The 25,640-nt window shown below is 45.1% G+C and overlaps 1 protein-coding gene across 2 annotated transcripts in view; it reads left to right on the forward strand.

Annotated features, from left to right (window-relative positions):
* Positions 1-25,640, forward strand: part of EFHB (EF-hand domain family member B) — a 45,694-nt gene that overhangs the window by 5,140 nt on the left and 14,914 nt on the right. For both annotated transcript variants that reach the window (XM_073333521.1, XM_073333522.1), the window contains exons 4-12: positions 19-199; positions 1,488-1,598; positions 2,733-2,862; positions 3,456-3,539; positions 5,746-5,813; positions 14,160-14,314; positions 17,954-18,161; positions 20,979-21,197; positions 21,804-21,985. In XM_073333521.1, the coding sequence (XP_073189622.1) occupies positions 19-199; positions 1,488-1,598; positions 2,733-2,862; positions 3,456-3,539; positions 5,746-5,813; positions 14,160-14,314; positions 17,954-18,161; positions 20,979-21,197; positions 21,804-21,985 (1,338 nt within the window). The remainder of the gene's footprint in view (positions 1-18; positions 200-1,487; positions 1,599-2,732; positions 2,863-3,455; positions 3,540-5,745; positions 5,814-14,159; positions 14,315-17,953; positions 18,162-20,978; positions 21,198-21,803; positions 21,986-25,640) is intronic.

A 25,640-nucleotide genomic window follows, 5' to 3' on the forward strand; every position in this document is an offset into this window, starting at 1 on the left:
TATGTGTGATTCCTTCAGGCTGGCTTCTTGACAAATCCACCTCGAAAAACTCGGTTTCAACAAAAATTTGAAGAAAGAAAAGAAGCTCTGTATTTAAGAAATCGCCAAGCGCCCCTGGGGAGGTCACATGATCAAACTTCAATGTTACCTAAAAGCATGGATGTGACTACCACCACTTTTGGAACAACAATCATCAGAGGTAACACACTTAGTGTTAAAATGTATTGTTGTTGAATACATGGTAATTTATCATTTAACATGGGATTCAGGAAGTTACATAAATAATAAGCATTATTCTTTAAAAGAATTCCTGTTTAGAATAGAAAAGAAATACTAATCACAACTGCTAATTACAAAAAAGAGCATATAAGTAATAAAAATGTATTAACTAAAATACTCAAAAATCAAGAAAACACAGGAAGGATAAGGATTTCTGTCTCTCCCTAAACTTGCTGATTTTCTGAGATTGGTGCAGATTTCAGGGGATCCGCTAGAGGCCAGGGTTGATCATACAGAGGAGTGGTTCTTAAACTTTTCTTTTGTGGACCACTTGAAAATTGCTGAGGGTCTGGTGGACCACTTAATGATCTTTCCAAATGTTGTTTGTACCATTAGCTAACTACTGTAAAGCGCTTTGGATAAAAGCACTATATAAAAAAAACTTAATAATAAACTTTTTTTGTTGTACAAATAAAATCACACAACTCGTATTTTAATATCAGGAGTCTTACCTTTCTAATGTGATGGCTGTGCCCCCTCTCCCACCGCCGCAGCAGCCTCCAAGCTGGGGCTGGTAAGGAGGGGGGGTCTCTCTCCACCGCCGCACCAGCCCCTGAGCTGGGGCTAGGAAGGAGGGGGGTCTCTCCCCTGCTACAACAGCCACAGAGCTAAGGCTAGGAAGGAGGGCTGTCTCTCTCCATCAGCCGCAGCCCTGGAGCTGAGGAAAGTCACCTCTTTCTCTGGCCGCCGCAGTCCTGCACGTCCCAAATTCCCCCCACCCGCTCTTCTCACCCCACTGCCCCCTTCCTCCTATACCCCGCAAGGCCACCACGTCACCTTACATGTGCATCTTCGCCAGGGTCCAGCCACCTAACTAGTGGAGCCACACCTGCGCGGCTCCACTAATTAGGTGGGTGGCCCTTCATTCTCTCGTGTGCGACTGCCCAGGCGCGCACCATAGAGGGAATTATCTGAATGGAGCTCGCGGACCACCGGTAGTCTGCAGACCACAGTTTGAGAACCTCTGATATAGAGGCCTAGGACCTTGAAGTCCCATCTCAGCCCCCTGCAGCTCTCCCCCATCCCATTTCATCATGGCTGTGTTCATGGAAAGCTGCCTGAGTAAAACTTAGATAGTAAATATTATATTGCCAAAGTATTAAGTGGTATCTTCCAGTAAGACACTGTTAAAATAAGACTTTTCCTGCATATTGAATTTTTAAGAAAGATTTTATTATCATATTCATTAGTATTTGTTCACTTTGCAGATACACCTGGTGGAAAGGTTATAAATCCACCAAAAACCTTTGAGGAAGTGGATAATGAAGCAAAAGAAGGACATGAATTGTATGTTGTGACACACAATGATTACAATGTAGGTGAGTAAGATCAAGGGCTGGTGATCAGTAATACAAAAAGTCTAAATATGTATAAAGCTAGTTATAGCTTTTTGATGCTTTACAGTACATAACATACTGTATTTATTCATTGAGATATAAATTAATATGAAGCAAAAAAGTTACAGTACTTTCAAAAAATCATTTTTTGGGAAGGGGATTCTATCATGGAAATACTAATATATATGTACAAATAAGACAACAAAATAGATTTGTAAAACTGTAGCTCCTTTAATTGATAATAATGATTAATTGATGATTAATGAGCAAGTATTAGAGCTTAGAAAAGGAGATTAGGAGTCAGGACATCTGGGTTCTCCTCTCAATTCTGTGATTTATGCTCGGAGCTTCAATTTACCTGTGTATAAAGAAGGTAGAATAAATAATGTTTTGTATTCCACTGGCATCCACATTTTCGTATATGCTGGCCAAACATATAAGAAGGCACAAGCACTGCCACAAAGAGCTTGCTGTCTAAGAAGATAAGTGACATATGCAGGGAGGTGGAGTGAGATAAAAGTGCAAAGCAAGATTCTCTATTTCTTTTAAGACACATATGCACCTCCCATATTCTGGCTCCAGCCAGGGGCCAGCTTTAAATTGTGCTAGTTTGTAATGGGACTCCGTTTACCCCTATGTTGGAGGTTGTGATGGGGATAACAGAGAGTCATTCTAGTACCACTTTGCTGCTGGAAGTATTCACTGAGATCTGTTTCCATCCCCTTTACTACCTCTCTACACCACTAGAGCAGCATAAGAAGTCAACAGCACAAGAGAGAATCTGTCCCATTCAGATGGAATGTATACACTTTTAAAAACAATAAATTTCAACTATCCCCATCAATGATGATGGATTATATAGAACTTGTATGCTGTAATGCAGCCAGATGAAACTTTTAATGTAAAACAAGCAGTGGAAAATGTTTTCCTGAAAGTGTCAAATGAGGTTCTTTCAAAAGCAGATTGCAGAGAGGTGCAATAAACCAGATGAAATCAGAATTTCAAAGATTTGTTTTTGTTTCTTCATAGAATTGCAGGAGGTAAAGTATTTATTCCAGTATATTTTCCCAGTCAATGTATTTCACACAGAATAACGGAAAACATTTGCTTCCACAGGGGAAGCAATAAACAGGAAATATGAGCCATCAACGTTCAACAAATATCATGTCTATGGAAAAGAAACACCTCACTTTAATGATGGACGAAAAGTATCCAAATCTTTATGCTGGCTTTACAATCTCCAATTGTAAGTTACAATGGATAGTAATAGGTTGTGTGCCTGATTTGCCAAGCCAGGCCTTTATGATTGAATGTAGTTTTACATCTGCAATGAATCACACCCAAAATTCCTTTATTTTTTTCCTGGAAATTCGTTATAGCTAAGAAATTGTGCCTACCCGTATATCAGCTTTTACTCTTTTGTGGAGGGGATGGTTCTGTGACCCTAGTGTCTTCTCCAACTAGTATGATGAGTAGTAGAGGATGCTGAGCAGCTATGCTCTTGTTTTGTAGCCTGCGGAGAAAGATTTTCACTTAGGTGCACAAATAAAACTGATATATGCCAGTGTGAGATTTTGGAAGGGCAAATGAGACATGTTATGGATGCTCCTGCTGCTCTCCTATTTGCAAATTAATTCTAAATGTTAATATATTTTAAAAGTTGGGGAAAAGCACTATGAAAATATACATTAAAATTAGGTTTCTAAATACAAACCAAATAAATCTTTGTTTTCAAAACAGGAAGTTTGTAGGTTGGAGTACTTTCTTATTTCTGTTTCCTACAAATTATAATGCCGTCATTTAGCAACCATATCTGACAATTATTTTCCAATTTTGTAGAAAGAAAGCAGCAAAAATAGTGTCCAAAAGAAGTGATGATTTCAAGGAAAAATTTCAGCCTCAGCTTGGAAAAGTCCTTGATCCGTAAGTGAAGAGATATTTTCCAAGGATGTAATTATCCAGACCTTGTGCAAGGCCCTCAGCATTCTCAAGCCCTATATTGTCCCATTGTGAGGCTAGGGAAAACTGGTGGTGTGGCTGGGCATGGGTGCCACTGACCCCAGTATGCTGGAGAGGGGGGCTTTTCACCAGCCCTAAAGAAACCGGTATGGAGAGGAGTTATCGGTGGAGGACCTAGGATGGGGCTAAAAGATTTGCATTTATGGGAATGCAGCTTTTATTTCATCCATTAGGCTTTAATAATGGTCACTGGGGGGCTGCATTGCAGCCTTGCCGTCTGTTGATAGGTTGGGAGCTGGATTCCATCCCTCCCCAAATCCCAAAATTCTCCACAAAAAGACAGGTTAATTGGGATTTGAACATGGGAGGAAGAGGAGAGAAGAGTGAATTTCACTTTAAATGATCAATGATTTTTCACTGAATTGAAAAAGTAAATAGGTGTCCGTAACTGCAAAAAGCACTTCCTCTTTTTTCTGTATAGAATATATACAATATTAATCTAAGAAGGCCTAAATCCATCTCGTTTGGAGCACATTTGAACAATGCTGTAAAGAAATTTACTATCCCTCTTTTTAAGGGACTTTTAAGAAATTTAGGCCCTGATTCAGGCCCTAATTTGAGAAAATAAGGCCCTAAAACGTGCACTTAACTTTAAACATAGGCTTTCATGTTTTGCTGAATTGGGGCCTAAATGTGTATCTTAAAAATAAATGTATTGCAGATTAGTGTGTGCCACTTCCTATGTGTGGTGGTGTTTGACATGTCTGGCTTCTGCAGCCTTTCCTGAGCTTCCAAAGTTTGAGGGAACTGGCATTCCTAGTCTGTAGAGAGAGGGATGGGAAGGTGAATTAACTGTTTGTTAGTACCTCCATTGACACTAATTTTGATTATATGTTTGCATTACCAATATTCCCATTTTCCCTCCATAGAAAACCCAGCTGATTGTCTGCATGGGAAAAGGTTGTGTGGCCAGGCAATGGAGGAGTTGAGGGCAAATTGTTTAGCAGCATGTTCTCCTCTAGCAGGAATTAAAATCCACTGAGTTGATGCTGCTTGAAGCACCACCAACTACCCTTAAACTTTCCAAGCCCCATTGTAGGGGTTACAGAATGGATCGCTTGAACATTCAGCTAATGGCAGCATGGCCGGAGCCAGCTGTGTTGTTATTTCTGGAGGAGCCTGAAAAACTCTCCATGCAGCTGCCTGGGGTTTTGCAGGGGTTGGCACCAGGAATTCTCAGTCTCCACTTGTTTTTGTAGACCCTCCTCTTATCCTATCCACATCCCATCAGTAATGCAGAAAAGGTGAGAGGGTGAGAATGCAGACAAATAGCTACACATCAAAAACCTTGGGGCTGTTGATTATTGTGCTCCTATGTGTGGAAGGGGAACATAGGTGCCTTTCTTGTTTATGATGGAGATTTGTGGTTCATATAGTAAATATATAGCTATTAAACTAAGAGTTAAAGAAGAATATTAATTTGTTTTTACATTTTGAAGGAATATGTTGAAGCAGCTATTTATGTTAAATAATCCTAAACAAATAAATATTTAGTATCATCAATAAATGTTGGCTTTAGTTAATAAAATAGGGTCAAATTTTCCAGATGGATATTGCCTTGGCTTCTGTTGTTGTAGGCACAGAACTGCAAAAATCAGAAAACTTTAGAAAATTTTATCTGTCACGTGATGAATATACTTTCTCTAGTTAATAACTGTTTAATTGTAGGTGTTATTTTGACTAGAGATCCGATTCACCATAGATATAAAGTGTTATTTGACAGATACACTAAAAAGACTTTACACTTGCATTTCTTTTGTCCGATAAATAGAAAAATAACTTGTTTGGGTCACAGGATTTTTTCCCTCAGAAAATATAAACATCGAATTCAAAGACATTAGAAGTCTGCTATACAGTATTTTTGACAATTGGTATTTTACACTAAAACAGGGTTTGTAAAAGAAAGGAATCATCAGTAGTGGCAGCTTTGATTCATGTAAAAAAGTACCAGTGAACAAGTTTCAGGGGAAGTCTGCTGAATGGAGCTTTCTTTATTCTTTGGTTATAGTATGGGTAGAGAGATGATAGATTAATTTTTCACAATTAGAATGTAGCATGCATTTTGATCAGTAATAACACACTTAACTAGCACACTTCTTCTCATTGACAGCATAGCAGAAACTATGAACGTTCCACCAGACCATACATTTGGAATGTTTCTTCGTCCTGATGAGTTTGGTAAATATACTAGTGGCCTGTTTAAAATCTTATTTAGTTAGTAGGATTATTTTGAAGTGATGACTACAAGCTCTGTAATGCAGTGATTTTCTAAGTGCTTTTACACAGTTAAAAAACTACCTTGAGAAAGGCCTAGCTTAGTGACACTACATTTTAGAAAGGGATTTCAGGTATTAATGAAAAAGGCGCTAGAGTCAGAAGTGAATCCTTAGATTTGAGGTGGATGCTACTTAAATAAATAATAATAGTCTCAGAAAGCATGCATACCTCACTGTAAACAAAAGGGAAGGAGAAAGGAAACCAGTAAAACAGAGGGTATGGCTAAATGACAAGCTTCAAAAGGTTGCTCAATGCAAATAGACATCCTTCAGAAAATGGAAATCCAGCCCAAGTGAAAACAACAAAAAGGAGCATGAGCTACAAGTTATATGTAAGAAGGAAATTAGGAGAATTTGACAAGCAAATAGCTGAATGCTTGAAAACAAACATCAAAACATTCTTTAAATGTTCCAGAAATAGGCAGCTAGCAAAAGAATTGGTGGTTCTTCTTCGAGCGCGTGTTCATGTCCATTCCACATTAGGTGTGCATGCGCTGTGTGCACGAGCGTTTGAAACTTTTTCCCTTAGCGACTCCCGGCGGGCCAGCGGGGCCCCCCAAGTGGAGCCACTGCACCGTGCATATATACCCCTGCCAGCCCGACCCCCTCCAGTTCCTTCTTACCATCTGTAGCAGCGTTGGAACAACCTCTCTCACTCTCTTTCTCTCTCATAGAAGAGCAGTCCGTTAGCCTTCAGAGTAGCTGTTTATCAGTTAGTTAACATAACTTTATTGTGGACACTAAAGTGATTAGGTGCTTGCAGGCTTCCAGCACCCGCCCCGGGCTGTGGGGCATGCCACAGGCCCACGGCTTCAAGGCTTGCGCCACGTGCTGCAAACGTATGCCAGTTAGTGACCCCCACAACTCGTGTCTACGTTGCCTGGGGGACGGACATCAAACTGAACGGTGTAGGATTTGCAAGGCGTTTAAGCCAAGAACAAGGAAAGAGAGAGACTTTCGTTTAAAGCAGCTGTTGATGGAGGCCGCATTGCAGCCACTGGGCCCGGAACGCCCGATGCCGGCTCCGGCTTCCTCGGTGCGTAGTGCCCCGGAGCCATCAAGAGACCTGGTACCGGCTAAGCACCGTAAACTGTTGGCCCCAGAGCGCCAGACTAGGCCCCAGCACCGCTCGTCCTCCCCAGTGCGGCCCCCAGCACAGCTGAAAGGAAGGAGCGGTCATTCCCTGCACAGGAGGCCGGCACCTCCCAAGGCTCCGAGCGCCGATAAGAGTGGGAAGGCCACGGTATCAGCGCTGACACCAGTGGTCCCGGCAGCACAAGCCCCACCGAGCCCAGACCTAAGTGAGCTCAGTGGGGACGATGGGCTCGAGGGCATAACAGATCAGCCCTCCATGCCTGGCACCTTTGAGGCTGCAAAGGACCTCATCAAGCTGTCGGCGGCGAGCCCCCTCCCGTATGGGGAGAACCCTCCGGCACCCATGCCTTGGGTGCCGTCGAGGGGAAGCCAGCAATAGTGTGCCGCTCGAGGACACCGTCCTGGCACCGCTCCCGGAGTTGGTCCTGGTCGAGCTCTGACTCCGCGGATTCACAGTTGCCAGCGGCCCAGAAGGAGATCGTGGCACCGGGAGTGGGTCGGCGCGAGGAAGCACAGGAAAGGGCACACAGTTCTCTGGCACCACCCAGAGACCAGCACCGGGAGGAGTTGAGACGGCCCTCGCCAGAGGACTCCCACAGACGGTCCTGGTCCAGATCCCGGTCCCAGGGATACCCGTACTGCTCCCACTCCAGCTCAGCCAGGAGCCGCTCGTCCTCCCACTGGCGCAGATCGTTGGCACCGCCGTGGCCTTCGCGATCAGCGTCGCCGCAGTCCGGCACCGACTCCAGCCGCTATAGCTACCCGCACCGGGGCCCGGACAACAGGAACCCTCAGGTGGACGGGCAACCCCAGTGGTGGCCGCCAGGCCATTGGCCCTTCTGGACCCCCTGGGACTATCAGGAGCACCAAAGGGCCCCATCCAGGGCAAGTTACTCGGTGCAGCGGTCCCAGTCCCCGCACAGATGCCAGACAGTGCCAGAGGCTACAGTATCCAGGCCTCCAGCATCCCCCCAGGATAAACCAGAGAGACCGGCACCGAGTCCGGTGCCGTCCCATGGACTCCCACCCTGGCCCGAGCCAGAGGCCCCTCCCACAGAAGAAGGGGACCAGGAGGACCAGCCAGAGGGGTCAAGCAGCAGCTAACCTCCTCGTCATCCCCGGATGAGACGATGGCGGGTACAGAAGTGTCTGGCCCTCCACCAATAGACCATAGAGCCCACCAAGAGTTGCTGCACAGGGTAGCCCAGAACTTGGGGTTGCAGGCCGAGGAGATGGTTGAGTAGGAGGACCACAGGTTGGACATTTTGAGCCCCAAAGGTCCATCCACAATAGCGCTCCCACTTATTAAGACCATTCAATCCAACTATAAGACCATATGGCAGACCCTGGCCTCCAGCACTCAAATGGCCAAAGGAGTGGAGCATAAATACTTTGCCCCATCTAAGGGCTATGAGTTCCTGTTCTGCCACCTGAGTCCATGCTCCCTAGTGGTCTCAGTGGTAAACGAAAGGAAGCGCAATGGACAGCAGGCCCCAGCCCCTAAGGCCAAGGAGGCGAAACGCCTGGACCTTTTTGGCAGAAAGGTGTACTTATCTGGGGACCTTCAGTTGAGGATTGCGAACCAGCAGGCCATCCTCAACAGGCACAATTTCAACTCCAGGGCGGCGGTGGGGAAGTTTGACAACCTCCCGCAAGGTTCCCAACAGGAGTTCACAGCCCTGGTGGACGAGGGCAAGTCAGTAGCCAAGACCTCTCTCCAAGCCTCCCTGGATTTGGCAGACCCAGTGGCTAGAACAATCGCGTCAGGGGTGGTCATGAGGCGCTCGGCGTTGCTCCAGGAGTCAGGCCTGCCGCCCAAAGTCCAGAATATACTCCAGGACCTCCCCTTCGAAGGGTCCAGGCTCTTCTCGGACCAGACAGACATGAGGCTGAACAGCCTCAAGGACTCACGAGCTACACTTAAGTCGCTGGGTATACACACCCTGGCGACCCAGAGGAAGCCCTTTAAGCCCCAGCCTCCCCCTCAATACCAGTACTAGCCTCGCCATAGGCATGAGCCTTACTGTAGGCGAGGCAGGGATAACAGGCGACGGCATAACAACAATAGTAACAATAATGCGCCGGGCCAGAACCAAGGCCAGCACAAACCCCAGCCAGGCACTAAGCCAGGCTTTTATGCTCGAGGACAGCGTACCAGACAAGTCATTGGATCCATCCCTTTGTTTCCTGAACTGTCTGTCCTGTTTCTCCTGTGTGTGGTCCACGATTATGTCAGACCTACGCAAGGTGCGAAAGGGGTACTCACTGCAGTTCCCCCCCTCCCAATTCCATTCCCTGTCCCTCTTCAGGGACCCCTCTCACAAGCATCTCCTAGAGAAGGAAGTCCGCTCGCTGCTAGAGGTGGGGGCAGTAGAGGCGGTGCTGCACAGCCTAAGGGGGAAGGGGTTCTACTCCTGGTAATTCCTCATCCCCAAGGCCAAAGGGGGCCTTCGCCCCATCCTAGACCTGCGTGGGCTCAACAAGTTCCTGGTCAAGACCCAGTTCCGCATGGTCTCTCTGGGCACCATCATCCCTTCCCTGGATCCGGGAGACTGGTATGCTGCCCTCGACATGAAGGATGTGTACTTTCATATCGCCATCCACCCAGCCCATTGGTGGTTCCTACGATTCACTGTGGGCCAAGAACACTACCAGTTTGCGGTTCTCCCATTGAGTCTAGCCGCAGCCCCACGGGTGTTCACGAAGTGCATGGCAGTGGTGGCGGCCTTCTTACGGAGACAGAGAATCCGGGTGTACCCGTACCTCGACGACTGGCTCCTGGTGGGCCGATCCGAGGCGGAAGTGTGGGGCCATGTGGAGGTGGCCCTGAGATTGTTCTGCAAGCTGGGACTCCTGGTCAATGTCCCCAAGTCCACTCTCTTGCCCATGCAGAAAGTGGAATTCATAGGGGCGGTCCTGGACGCGGTGCAGGCCAGGGAAAACCTTCCAGTATCCCGATTCTGGGCGATCCAGCAAGCGGTGGCCTCCCTGTGCCAGTTTCCAACAACAACAGCCAGGTGCTGCCTGTGGCTGCTGGGCCACATGGCAGCATGCACGCACGTGGTCAGGCATGCCAGACTGAGACTCAGGACTCTGCAGGTGTGGCTCGCTCAGGTGTACCACCGAGGCAGGGACCCCCTGGACTTGGTCGTGGCAGCCCCCAGGGACGTGCTTGGACTCCCTGCTGTGGTGGCAGTCCCAGCCTGTGGTTTGCGAAGGCATCCCCTTTTCCGCCTCACAACCGGACCTGACGCTGGTGATGGACACGTCAGACCACGGATGGCGGGCTCACCTGGGGGACCTCATGACACAGGGGTTGTGGTCCGGAGTAGAGCGGTCGCTCCATATCAATGTGAAGGAGCTCAGGACGGTTTGTTTCACCTGCCAGATCTTTCATGCCACTCTGAGAGGTCACAGCGTGACAGTTCTGACAGACAACACTACTGCCATGTTTTAGATAAACAAACAGGGTGGGGCTCGTTCCTCACCACTCTGTCGCGAGGCTTTCTTCCTCTGGGACCTTTGCATAGCCCATGCAATTCACCTTGAGGCGTCCTATCTCCCGGGGGTACGAAATGAGCTGGTGGACTCCCTCAGCAGGTCGTACCGCATGCACGAGTGGACACTCAAGGCGGACGTCATGCTTTCGCTCTTCCACAGGTGGGGGTTTCCCTGGGTAGACCTGTTTGCCACCAGGGCCAACACCCAGTGCCTGCGGTTCTGCTCGTTCCAGGGCCGCAGCCCGGGCTTACTTGCGGATGCGTTTGCAATCCCGTGGAGAGGGGGCTTGATGTATGCCTTCCCCCCGCTCTCCTTCGTGCACAAGGTCCTACTCAAGGTGCGCAGGGACAGGGCAGCAGTGATCCTCATCGCCCCAGCCTGGGCCCGCCAGCACTGGTACATATCGCTCCTAGAGTTGTCGGTGGAGGCACCAGTAGTCCTGCCCCTACATCAGGACTTCATTACGCAGTACAGTGGGCGGCTTCTCCCCCCCGACCTACAGTCACTGCACCTGACAGCGTGTAGGCTCTGTAGCTAAACGCCCTGGAAAGCCAGTGCTCCCTTCCCGTGCAGCAGATTCTGCTTGGCAGTAGAAAGCCTTCTACCAGGGCGAACTATATGGCCAAGTGGAAAAGGTTCTCATGTTGGTGTGAACCCCAACAGGTGCAGCTGTGCCAGGCCCTGGTGCAGGCCACCCTGGAGTACCTTCTGCACCTCAAGCAGCAAGGGCTAGCTCCATCCTCACTCAGAGTACACCTGTTTGCCATCTCCACCTTCCATCCAGGGTTCTTGGGGGGGCCCAGTGTTTTCCCACCCAATGGTGGGATGGTTCCTTAAAGGGTTAGAGAGGGTGTTTCCGTACTCCCGCCCCCCCGTCCCTCCATGGAACCTTAACCCGGTCCTCTCTAAACTCATGGGACCCCCTTTCAAGCCCCTTGCTTCCTGATCTCTCTTTCCTGGAGGGTGGCATTTCTGGTTGCCATTACCTCGGCCAGAAGGGTGTCTGAACTGAGGGCCCTCACCTCTGAGCCACCATATACAGTATTTCACAAGGACAAGGTGCAGCTCCGGCCGCACCCTAAGTTCCTCCCTAAGGTGGTCTCCCAATTCCATTTGGGCCAGGACATTTGTCTGCCAGTGTTCTTCCCAAAACCCCATACAGACCCAACTCACCGCAGCTTGCACTCCCTGCATGTGCGTCAAGTCCTGGCGTTCTATCTGGAGCGCACCAAGCCCTTTCGCAAATCCGCGCAGCTGTTTGTGGCTGTAGCCGAGAGGATGAAAGGCCTCCCAGTGTCGGCGCAGCGGATTTCGTCTTGGATTACAAGCTGCATCCAAGTGTGCTAAGAGCTCGCAGGTGTTCCAGCCCCGGCAGTCACGGCCCACTCGACCAGGGCGCAAGCGACTTCCATGGCATTCCTGGCACAGGTCCCGATCCAGGAGATCTGCAGAGCAGCCACCTGGTCCTCGGTGCACACCTTCACGACCCACTATGTGGTCAGCCAGCAAGCCAGAGAGGACGTGGCGGTTGGCAGAGCAGTCCTCTGAGCAGTTCTTCCGTGGCTTCTACCCTCCTCCAGAGGTAAGCTTGTGATTCACCTAATGTGGAATGGACGTGAACAAGCACTTGAAGAAAAAACGGTTACTTACTTTCTCGTAACTGTTGTTCTTCGAGATGTGTTGTTCACATTCATTCCACCATCCACCCTCCTACCCCTCTGTCGGAGTCGCCGGCAAGAAGGAACTGGAGGGGGTCGGGCCGGCGGGGGTATATATGCATGGCGCAGTGGCGCCACTCGGGGGGCCCCGCTGGCCCGACGGGAGCCGCTAAGGGAAAAAGTTTCCGGCACTCGTGCACGCGGCGCACACACACCTAATGTGGAATGGACATGAACAACACATCTCGAAGAACAACTGTTATGAGAATGTAAATAACCATTTTATCCTTTGGATCACCCATGGAGCAATTAAGGAAGCAATTAAGAAAAATAAGACATTACTAAAAAATAATGGATTTCTGTTCATCAGTCTCCACCCCAGAAGATGTAGGGAAGATTCCTACCTTGGACCTGCTTTTTTTCTGGTAATAAAAATGAGGTATTATTAGTATTTGAGGGGTCAAAGGAAGAGGTGCTGGATGAGACAGGTAAATTGAAAAGCAACAAGCCCCAGATGGTATACATTTAAGAATGCTGAAGAAAATAAAGAATGAGTTTCTAAGCTGCTAGCAAAAATATGCACTCTCATTAAAAGCAGCTATTCTGCTGGAGAAGTGGAGGGTAGCAAATGTCATATTGTAATTTAAAGGGGTGCTAAAGATTATTCAACAGCTTACAGACCTATAAGCTTTACTTCTGTACCTGGTAATTGGTTGAAATGATACTTTTGTGCAGCTTCTGCAAAGGAAAATAGTGCCTCACTAATGTATTAGAATTCTTTGAACATGTTAATAAAACAGTGAAAAAAAGGAGAACTGATTAACATAATTTATTTGGATTTTCAAAAGGCCTTTGGCAAAGTCCCTCAAAAGAAACTAAGTTGTCATGGTGTGAGGGGCAAGGTATTGTCATGGATCAGAAACTGGCTAAGAGAGAGAAAACAATTTTTGTCATGGCAAAAAGTTAACAGCAAGGTGCTTCAAAATTCCATACTAAAACTGGTGTTGTTTTAATATATTTATTAAAGATCTGGAAAAGGGGGGGAGCATTGAGGTGGCAACATTTTCAAACAACACACAATTATTTAAAATAGTCAAGGACAGAGAATATTGGCCCCAGTTTTGCAAACACTTAATCACAAGCTTAACTTTACTACCTTGAGTAGTCCACTGAAGTCAAGTGCATAAGTGTTTGTAGTGTGTTTGTATTGTGAGGAACTTCAGAGGGACCTAAACAAGCTAAATTACAGGGCAATACCATGGCCAATGAAATTCAGTCTTGGCAAATAGAAAGTAATGGATATTTGGAGGGAGAATTTGAACAACTCATACATAATAATGGATTCTAAATTTCTTTATCAACTTAGGAAAATGACTTGAGTATCACTGTGGACAGCTCATTGAAGACCTGTGCTCCATGTTCAGCAGTGGTCAAGAAAGCAAACAAATTCTAGGATGCCTAAGGAATGGGATGGAGAATAATACAGAAAATATTATGATGCAATTATAAAAATTAATGGTACATCCTCATCTGGAATACTGTGTTCAATTTTCCATAGTTCTTAAAAATATTTTTGCCCTTTTGGAACAGAATGGGCTAGAGATAGGGCATCCATAGTACATGTCCCTTGACACTGGCAATTTGTGCAACTTCTCCTGAATTTATTAACTTTCAGAGCATGTAATGCTCATCTCTTTTTATGGAGTTTTTGGAGGTTCTAGATAGAGTTGTGAGAGTCTAGCTCAGGAATATACAAACCTTTTCATGGCATGGACCACATGTAAATAAGGAGAGCATCTTGAGGGCCAGCTGTCTTCCCATTTGCAATTAGATGGATCAAACAGAGTTGTGGGTGCTCAGCAACGCTGAAAATCAGGCCCTTGGAGTCTCAAGTTGAGCATACATCAGAAGAGGCCCCCAAAATTAGAATCCATTTTTGAAAAATTTAGCTTACTGTAAATGTGTAACTCAACAGGAGTTTATTTATTTTGTAGGAGTTGGTGATCTTCTTCACAATAAGGTTCCGAGTGAGTTTCTCCGTGGTAAAGACAGAGAGAGAGCTGTCTTCACTGCAATTCGACAGAATTTGAAGAAAGCTAACTACCACAATTTTGGCACATTACTAGAAGCATTCAGGCATTACGACAAGGTCAGTGTTCTGAGAGAATACAAATTTACATACACATAATTTGTGTGCATAATATGTGTGTGTGATACATACTAACTTTCCAAGGTTATGGATGTGTCCATGAGTGTATATAGAATAGTAATGAAAATTAAATATAAGTTGAAAATATGATAGGACAACATGAGAGACAAACCTTTCTACTATGCACTCTATACGCAAGGGTATAGTGGCATGGTATGTAGGTTTTATTGCAGAAGTGTTGGTTGCAACTCTAAAGTTGAGGTTGCATTCTGAAACAGAATTAAAATAGAGCATGCATTTCTGTTTTTCTGTACTTGTAGGTGATCTTTCTGTGTGAAGCTTTCATATTAGTTTTATGCCCTTTGCATTTTCTGTGTAATTTTTTTTGTTTCTTTTCAGACGTTTTTAATAGAATCTGTTTGAAATTGGCTCTCGCTGTAATTTATCTGGGGAAATCTCACTTTTTTGTTGTTATGTATCTTTAAAATAATATTATATAACACACAAACATACTATAAAGCTGAATTTTCAGTAAATCTTATACAATGGGTAGTTAAAATAATTTTTGAGGATCAACAATTTTTGTCATTATTCATCATAAAGAAGAACTTCAGGCAGCTAACATAAAATCTTATGCATTGGCAAAATTGTCTATTTTTAACATAATATCTTCTGCATAGGACACATCTCTGGCAACAGCTACACTTTTTTGGCAGGTTTTATTCTACAATGGAGAAGGTTTTATATGCAGCTGCTGACATATTTCACATGCAGCTAATGACAAAGATTTTATATACAGAAAATCTAAAAAGGATGATAATTCCTGTATCACTTTTTGTCAGTAGATTTCAAAGCACTTTACAAATGAGGTAAGGATCATTATTCCTATTTCAAAGTTGGAGAAACAGAGGCACAGAGCAGCAAAGTGACTTGCCAAGGTGTTGCAGCAGGCCAGTGGTAGCGCCAGGAATAAAACCTAGGTCTCCTACTTCTCAGTCCAGTGCTTTATTCACTGGGAAACATTGCCTCCACTTCACCAGCATCAGCCATGCTTCTACCAGCACCCAGTGTCCCTCACTCCCAAGCAAAGTACCTAACCTACCCCTACTTTCGATTTGAAAAAAAAAAAAAAAACAGAGAAAATGAATATATACAAACTTAATTAATTAAGGTTGCTGCTCATATAACATACCTTACACAAAACCACAAGAGTTAGGAAACGAAAAGTTAAGCCACCTAACAGTACCTACTCTCTGCTCTTGCACCCACAGGTCCACACCTTACTATTAATAAAACTACCATACACCACAAATCACACACCACAACCATAACTCTGTGTGACCGGGGTCCCAGGGGGGGCAGCTAAGATCACTCAACTAGGGTGAACTGCAAAGAATGGGGCAGACAATCCCCCAAAAGCTGGTGGATATTCCAATACTTAGATTTACAAAGCCAGCATAAAACAGCTTCTTTATTACCTCACTTGTTACTCAGAAGTCCAAACAACACAGTTCCCTTAAAGTGATCCAGCCTCAGGCCTCCATCCAGGCACCTATATCAAATAAGATGAAGATTCCTGAAAATCTTATTTCATCATATAAAAGAAAAGGTTCTACCAATCCCAAAGGATCAGACATTACCTCCAAGGTTATTGAATATTTCAGATCATACCCAAATACACGCTACAGCCAATTCTTATTAACTAAACTAATATTTATTAAAAAACAAAAGAGAGAGAGAATATGGTTAAAAGATCATTATACATACAGACGTGTTCAATTCATTGAGGTTCATATTCATAATAGAGATGGTGAGCTTTGTAGTTGCAATGAGTTCTTTCAGAAATAGTTCACAGGTTATAGTCTAATGTCCAAATATCATATTCAGGGAGTACCAGCATATCTGGGACCTCAATCTTGCAACTCAAACTTCCCCCAATGAACCTTAAGCAGATCTGAGATGACAAAATCAGGACCCAAGGGATCTTTTATACAATAAAAAGAAAAGGAGGACTTGTGGTACCTTAGAGACTAACAAATTTATTTGGAGCATAAGCTTTCGTGAGCTACAGCTCACTTCATTCCGATGAATGAATTTGTTAGTCTCTAAGGTGCCACAAGTCCTCCATTTCTTTTTGCGGATACAGACTAACACGGCTGCTACTCTAAAACTTTTTATACAATGTTATGTTCTCTTTGACAAATTGGAGTTCCTCAGGGAACAAAAGGTAATTAGGATGACTTTGAAGGAGGTCCATCATCAGTACTTAGCTTACGAATTAACATAAGGCAATTTGCTTGTTCCTTCATGATTCACAGTACATTTCAAAGAGAGATGAATACAGAGATATCCCATGTTTAAAATTCATTTAAATGCTAGGATGTTCTTTTGATCTCTGAACTATCAGAACATAGCATAGACGGGGACCATTAGTTACATTGTTGACCCTACTCATATATATGTAAAAACACAAACATTATCTCCCCACATGTCTTTTGATTTTGAAGGTTATTTATTTTGCAGGATGTTTAACCCTTTCTAGCCATGTGTCACACTCTGTCTCAGCTAAGGATACTAGCCTTCCAGCAACCACTTTCCCAAACTACCATCTGCCAGCATACCTAACTGCTACAACAACCATTCACAACTAACAGTGTTGGGAGGGGCAGAGTAGTTTGGTGAATGGGTGTGTGCAGAAGGAGAGCTGTATAATATTGTAGAATTGAACAAAATGTGTAGAGTGGTGCAGGCGGCAGAACTAGGGTGGGGCAGGAGGGGCTAGCTCCCCTGCAATGGAAATATTATGGTGGCTCTGCTGCGGTGTAAACTTGTGCATGCCAAATCTTATCTTTGCCTTAGCATTTATTATTAGACTGTCATCTTGTCACAGTACACTGTTACATTGACATTAGCTCTTAATTTCAAGTTACCTTATTATCTAAGTAAAAAGTTATTTCATTGATGCATGTGAATTCAGGTTGTGAATTACCAAACTGCTATGGATTTTTGGATTCTGTCTTTGGGAATGATATAGATAAACTGGAGAGAGTTGAAAGGAAAAGAACAAAAATGATAAAAGGCTTAGGAAGCCTGACCTATAAAGACAGGTTAAAAAAACTTGTCATGTTTAGTCTGAGGAATAGAAGACTGAGAGGGGACCTGATGACAGTCTTCAAATATGTTAAGGGCTGTTATAAAGAGGATGGTGATTGATTGTTTTCCAAGTCCACTGAAGGTAGGACAAGAAGTAATGGGCTTAATCTGCAGCAAGGTAGATTTAAGTTAGATATTAGGAAAAACTAACTTTGAGGGTAGTTAAGTTCTGGTAGAGGCTTCCAAGAGAGGTTGTGGAATCCCCATCACTGGAGGTTTATAAGAACAGGTTGGACAAACACTTGTCTTGGGTGGTCTAGGTTTTTATCAGTCCTACCTCAGCACAGGGGGTTCAACTTGATCACCTCTTGTGGTCCCTCCCCAATCATACATGTCTATGAGTCCAAGATTCAATTTGAATATTCTTAAATTATATGATTGGCTACATATTTATGACCTATTGTCTGTTTCCGGACCATGGGCCATAGTTTGAACACCCCTTATGCAGTGTTTGTGATTATAACTGTTGTGTGTTATTTGTCACAGAACGGAGATGGGAGGATAGACAAAGAAGAACTGAGGAAGTCTTGTTTTCAGCTAAATATCGATCTAGATGAGGAACTCCTGGATGCTTTATTTGATTACTGTGATTTGGATAAAGATGGTCTGATTGACTATCTGGAGTTTGTAAACTTTCTTAACTGGAAAGACAAAATGTCTGTTGAAGAATTTGAAAAAAACATAATTACAAAAGGTATGTGATTTAGTACTAGAAAGCACTTGGGGATAATCCTGTCTGTTCCTCAGCCACTGGAAAAGGCCCTGACTGAAACAGAACACATACTGCACAGGAGGAGTAGAATATGGAAGCCCACACAGTGCTTCCAGGCCCCCAGTACATTGTGGAGCATGGCTACAAAGAGGCTCCTCTGATCTGTGTTCTGGATGAATGGATTCCCCACTGGGAATTACCAACCCCATTTGCTAGAGTTTGGAAGGGGGTTAAATTGGAAAACAAAAAGGAAATGGCTAAAGAAAAATGTTAAAAGTTTACATTTGCTAGCAAAAACCTGGATTCATCTGTAATGTTTCCATTTGAACAGTGAGCTCTTGTTACAATTTCATGTTTTGAAATTATGATAGCTGGCAATGTGTCCTTTAGATATTAGATTCTCTGGTCCATTCAGCTCCCTTTATATTACCCAAGCAGACTAAAAAGAGCACAAACTACCCACAAGCAGGGCCAGATTAACCGTTTGTGGGCCCCTATAGAGGCAATGGAGCATGGCTCAGGGAGGTCAGTCCCCAGAGCGAGGGAACAGCCGGGGAGGCCCTGCTCCGCCCAGCCCAGTGCAAGGGCACTATTTACAAACCGGCAGTTGTCAGACGCACAGTGGCCCACCCTGCCCTGTGCTGCCAGCGTGCCCCTTCCCCTCGGGGGCAGGCCCATATCGTGCTACACAGCCCCCCTTCAACACGAACACCCCCGCAACTCCCTATGGCCAGAGCACCACAGACCCGCTATGCCCAGCGCCCCCCCAGACCTCTTCCACAAATGCACAGCGCCCCCCTGCACACAGCCCCACCACAACTGCCCAGCACCTCACACAGACCCTCCCCGCTCCCTAGTGCTCCAACACACACATCTTCCCTACCCCCTCACAGCCCAGCATCCCCCCACCCAGGCTCCCCCAGAGACCCACTCCCCCACGCTCTGCCTCCTGGCCACACTCACCGGCCTTACTGGGAGGTGACTGTGTCTGTCGGGCTGAGCCGGCAGTGCAGCCAGGGCAGGTCCCAGGGTGGGGAAATCGCTCCAGCCCCTCAGGAGTGGCACGATCAGCCAGGCCAGGGCCTGCCCTGGCCGGGCTCCCTCAGGACCCACTTGCCTGGAGGAGCCCAGCCAAGCCTACCCCACCACTGTTCCACCTCACCCCAAACTGACAAAGACTGGCCAGGCTTCTACACCAGCCCCAGGCGGCTCAGCTCTGGGGAGACAGGTGGGGCTCCACAGGGGTTGGGAAGCAGAGACTGCCCAGAGCCAGAGATGCACTGGAGTCCGGCCAGGGGGTGGAGAGGAGTTCTCGGCAGGCCAAAAGGAGCAATTGGTGGGCAGGGTGGGGGAGAGCCAGCAGGCTGGTGGGATCTCAGGGCACAGTGTAAGCAGAGCAGAACAGGGCCCCTTCTGAGCATGGGCCTGGCTCCATGGCGCCACTGGCTCCATTTTAAACCTGGGACTTCCCACAAGCGCCTACTTGGGAGTTCCCCAGTTGGCATAGTACAGTGTAGATGGCTCATCATCTTCCACTTTGATGTCTCTGGTCAACACAGGGACAGAAAAAGAGTGGTGGTGTGGAAGCAGTCAGAGTGTCCTATACAATGCACTTCAGCTGCCCTCATATGGCTTGTGTTCTGTACAGCCCTCAGATTGCTCTAAGCCTGTGGCTCTCAGCCTTTCCAGACTACTGTACCCTTATCAGGAGTCTGATTTATCTTGTGTACCCGGAAGTTTCACCTCACTTAAAAACTACTGGTTTACAAAATCAGACATAAAAATACAACAGTGTCACAGCCACACTATTACTGAAAAATTGCTCATTTTCACCATATAGTTATAAAATAAATTAATGGGAATATAAATACTGTACTTACATTTCAGTGTATAGTATATAGAGCAGTATAAACAAGTCATTGTATGAAATTTTAGTTTGTACTGACTTTGCTAGTGCTTTTTACGTAGCCTGTTGTAAAAAAATATCTAGATGAGTTGATGTACTCCCCAAAGACCTCTGTGTACCCCCATATGTACACATACCCCTGGTTGAGAACCACTGTTCTAAGCTGTGCTGGAGCAAAGAATCAGGGAGCCATACGCAGCATGAGAGAACAAATAATATGTGAGAAATGTGTAGTCATGTTGCTTAATGCTCTATTGGATGGTGCTCAGAAACTATGATGATGAACACAGTATAAGTACCTCTATAGAAGAGAATAGTTCCATGACCACCACTGCCTCATTGTGCTATATCAAGGTAAATTACAATAACTTAATTTTAATCTGTCAGACATGAGAAGTAACGGTTGTTGTTTTTCCCTTTTTCACATATGTGCACTTTATTATTTAAGCGGGTTGCACCAAAGATTATATTTTAATCTCCCTCTCTCTCCTTCTCCTCCTCCCTCCAACCTGGAGAAATCCTTGGAGAAAGTTTTGTTTTTATTTTTCCTTGAAGTGATACACTGGAGATTGTAAAAGTCCAGGGATTCTGATTTTATCATAAGCACTTTTTAAAGCTGGGTTAATATTAGAGCCTATCAGGTGCAAATCTCAGTCAGAACAGTAGGGCTTTTTATTTTTTGAAGAGTTTATTTTGCTATGCAAATGTATCCCGTAAAGCAGGAGAGATTAAAAATCTCTCAGAACCATTTGAAAATGTGTAATCTATATATTAAATATTTTCTAATCAATAATAATGTAGATTTAAGTCACTGTTTTTACTACTTAAAATATTTTTACTATGTTGTGTGCATCTAATAATTTTGGCTATTTTATAACCTTCACATTTTATAGGGAAAAAGCCAGATGGTTCTGAGCCTTTCCTACCTGAAGATGCAGAAATAAAAACAAATGATGGATCACTGTTGAAAGATGAAGATCTTGTACCAAAGGAACCTGGAACTTCAGAAAAGACACCAAAAACTCTTACAAGACCAACAGATCGTGTATTTGCTGATTATCGCACAACTTCTTCTCAGTACAATGCAACTGTAGGAGGTCTCCCTGCAACTTGTAAGTACAGTGAATGCTAGTGAAGACAAAATGCGAGTGAAGACAAAAAATTTTAGAAAGTATTGGCAAATGTGCTAATTACATAGAATAGTCCACTACCTAAATCTAATTTATCCAACAGTATCAAACCAAATTTGATTCATATGCTTAAGATTAAGGTTTGGAGGTTCATTTTGGATAAGCACCCAAAAGTTTGGATGTTAATCAAAACTCTTTGGTCTAGAAATTATACTGGAAGTCTCAGGAGAAACAGTTTTTTTATGATATTTCTAATAAAATTTGCTTGGTTGGAAATAAAGCAACAATAACCTTCCTTACAGTATTTAAACACTTATGCTTCTGGTTAAAGCTGAAACTATGAAGTGTAGAAGCATGTAAAAACTGGGTTGGAGGAAAATTAAATCTCTTTTTTAAAACCTCATAAAAAAAGATTTGACTTGAGTTTCAGGCAGAATTTCAGGTGAGTTCTTATTTTATCCAAAGTAGTTCACCCTTCCCTAATTTGGGGGAATACTATATGACACAGCTGCTATTTCTGTGTGAGCTACTGCTGCAAACATAGTTCTTTCATTTCTTTATATTATGTATTGATTTTTTTCCCCACAGGTTACCCATTATACGGCGTTCCAACCATTCGTTCAGACATTCCTGCCCCTCGTATTCGCCGCATCAGTGACAGAACTAATTATGGTGATGAAGCCAATGCTTATTCATTATTATGTCCATCTGTCTTCAGCGAGAAAGGAGTATATGAAAGAGATTTTTTTAAGACAAGATCAAAGGCAGAGGTACTGTACATTGCTTCTGAAGATTCTCTTTAGATACCTCTGGTCACCTGCAGAATGGGTCTGGGAGGTTATGTGATCAAGCAGATAGGACACCACACCGAAAGTCAAAAGACCTGGGTTAAATTCCCAGATTTATGATTGACTCGTGTAATTTGGCGAGTCACGTAACCTTTCTGTACCTCAGTTTCCCTATCTGTAAAATGGGGTTAATAATGATTTGTAAAGCACTGAGATCTGTGGATGAAATATTTGGCATTTTACAAGTGCCCATTATTAATATTCGCAGACAGAATATTAGGTTAAATTGATATGGTTTTTAACAGTACATACCAATAATTTAAGGATGAAAAAATTATAAGAATGTTTTAATTATCACAGAAACAAGCATTATGAACCCAGGAAATTCAGAAGTTAAAGTTAATCTTAAGAGATCCAAACATGTGAAGGCAAAGAAATGCACTGCTAAGACACTCATACAGCCTTTCATAGATTCCAAGGCCAGAAGGGTCAATTTTGATCATCTAGTCGGATGCCATGTGTAACACGGGCCACAGAACTTCCTGAAAATTATTCCTAGAGCATGTCTTTTAGAAAAACATCCAGTCTTGATTTTAAGAATTTCTGTGATGGAGAATCCACCATGATCCTTGGGAAAGCGTTCCAAGGATTAATTACTCTCACTGTTAAAAATTGAGACCTTACTTCCGGTCTGAATTTGTCTAACTTCAACTTCCAGCCTTTGGATCGTGTTATGCCTTTCTCTGCTAGACTGAAGAGCCCATTATTAAATATTTGTTCCCCATGTAGGTATTTGTAGATTACAATCAAGTCACCCCTTAACCTTCTCTTTGTTAAGCTAAATAGATGGAACTCCTTGAGTCTATCGTTGTAACCCAGGCTTTTTAATCCTTTAATCATTCCCATGGCTTTTTTCTGAACCCTTTCCAATTTATCAACATCCTTGGATTGTGGGCACCAGAACTGGACACAGTATTCCAGCAGTGGTCATACCAGTGCCAAATATAGAGATAAAATAACCTTAACTCTGTGCCTTGACGATCCACCCGGAAAAAAATATGAATGACGTAATTTATCTTTTCATATCAGTTTAAACTAATCTGGGACCACATACACTAAAATCCCTTAATCTTAATCATATGGTTCTTGAAGAAGTGCCAACTTCCTTTACAGCCATACAGTGTCCAATGAAAAATATGTACTTTTCACATTTCTTATTAGACCAATAGCATAAAGAAGGTAATTATTCAACATTCTTCATTAAGGCTCCAGTTCAACAAAGCACATAAGCAGGTATATAAATCTGTTGCTAGTCATCAAAGCACTTAAAATGTGCTTAAGTGCTTTGTTGAACAGAGATGGTTTGTTGAACTGGAGCTTAAGTTTCTATGATCCACTAATTTTTCAAGTATTAGTTAATACAAATATATGGCAAAATTTTCAAAAGTGCTTAAGTGATTTAAGCTCCTAAGAACCACCTAAAGTCATGTGACTTAGCCTCCTAAATGATATAGTGTCCTAAGTCACGTAAGTGATTTTGAAAATTTTAACCACCGTGTCTTTACATATACGAAACCTCGTAGGCTCAGATAATGACAATATAGCACTTACATGAAATAAATGATGTCAGATATACTGTGCAACAGGAGTCAGCAACCTTTTAGAAGTAGTGTACTGAATCTTCATTTATTCACTTTAATTTAAGGTTTTGCATGCCAATAATACATTTTAACATTTTTTAGAAGGTCTCTCTCTAGAAGTCTCTATATTATATAATTAAACTATTGTCGTATGTAAACAAGGTTTTCAAAATGTTTAAGAAGCGTCATTTACAATTAAATTAAGATGCTGATTTTACACTGCCAGCCTGCTGCTGGCCTGGGCTTCCGTTCACCTAGGCCAGCAGCAGGCTGAGTGGGGCCTGCAGCCGGGACCCCAGCTGGCAAGGGGTCAGCAGCCAGAACACCAGACCAGCAGGGGGCTGAGCGGGGCTTGTGGCCGGGACCTCAGCCTGCTGCCAGTCTGGGGTTCCGTCCGCCAGCTCCTGCCAGCCAGGGTCCCGGCTGCCAGACCCATTCAGCCTGCTGCCAGTCTGGGGTCTCGGCCCTGTCCACGTAGACTAGGTACCTTCTCCCTGGTTCTAGCAATTCTCTTCCTCTCTCTGCACTGAGATGAGGGTGGGAGTGTGCTGAGCACAGGGCTGGGAGTGAAGGAGCAGGCTGGGGGTTGGGGTGCAGGGTCTGGCCAGGAGCTAGAATGAAGGAGGGGGCTCAGGGTTGGGGCAGGAGGTTTGGGTGTGGAACACTTACCTAGGCAGCTCCCATTTGGTGCGAGGGGTGCAGGTGGGAATGTGGGGTGTGTGTGTGTGCAGGAGCTCCCGTTTGGTGCTCAGGGTGGGGATGGGGATTGGGGGGTGCAAGAGTCAGGGCATGGGGTGTGGGGGGAGCTGGGTATGTGTGTGGGGTGGAGTCAGGGCAGGGGGGGCTGGGTATGCCCGGGTGCCGGAGTCAGGGCTGGGGTGGTGGGGGGGTGCAGGGGTCAGGGTAGGAGGCTGGGGTGTGGGGGTGCAAGGGTGAGGGCAGAGGGCTGGGGTATGTGGAGGGTTCAGGGCAGAGGGCTGAGTGTGTGTGAGGGGGGTGCAGGGGTCAGGGCAAGAGGCTGGGGTTGTGGGGAGGTGCAGGGATCAGGGCAGAGGGCTGGAGGTGTGTGAGGGGGGTGCAGGGGTCAGGGCAGAGGGCTGAGTGTGTGTGAGGGGGGTGCAGGGGTCAGGGCAGAGGGCTGAGTGTGTGGGCTGGGGTCATGGGGGTCCTCCCAGCCCCCTGCCCTGAGCGGCTCACTACAGGGGGCTGGAGGGCTTATGCCGATTCCACCCCCTTCCCCAAGGTCCCCAGAGCAGAGAGCACACTGCGGCTCCACTTTTCCCTCTCCCGCTCCGCTCTGTAGCAAGGGCAGTCAGCTGATCGGCTGCAGGGAGGGAGAGAAGGAGGGGCAGGAACCCAGCACGCTGGGGGAAGAGGCGGGGGGAAGCTTGCCTGCCCTGCAAGGAGAAAGTGGTGGGCAGGGAGTGGAGAAGAGCGGGCCGGGCCAGGCAGGATTTTTAATGGCACGCTGCTGTCTGCTGGGGTCCCCAGTAGACAGCAGTGTGCCATTAAATATTGGCTCGTGTGTCGTCTTTGGCACGCGTGCCATAGGTTGCCGACCCCTGCTGTATAAGATGTACAAATATAAGTCCATTGCTTAATTTATGCTAGGGCTCGCCAGGGCTGAGACCCCGCACCTCTAGGCTTGGCAGTTCATAGTCTTGGCACCTCTGGGCTTGCTGCATCAGTTATGAATGTAAAAAAAATTGGTTATGCCCTGGCACCTAATTTCTGGAGCCCCGACACCTCTTTCATTACAAATTAAGTACTGTATAGGTCCCAATTCAGCAAACCACTTAAATACTTAAGTGCTTTGCTGAATCAGGGCCATCGTGTCTTCAAAACATTTCTGATTTCTTCAGTCATGCAATGCAGACTTCTAAAAAAACATTTTGAAAAAAAGATTAATAAAAAGATTACAAAGAGGACGAGAGGAGAGAATTTCATACAGACAAAGATGTAGTTGAGAACTTCTTAAAGCCTTAAGAAAGTCCTTG

The sequence above is a fragment of the Lepidochelys kempii genome, chromosome 2, assembly GCF_965140265.1.
Source record: "Lepidochelys kempii isolate rLepKem1 chromosome 2, rLepKem1.hap2, whole genome shotgun sequence".
Lineage (NCBI taxonomy): Eukaryota > Metazoa > Chordata > Testudines > Cheloniidae > Lepidochelys > Lepidochelys kempii.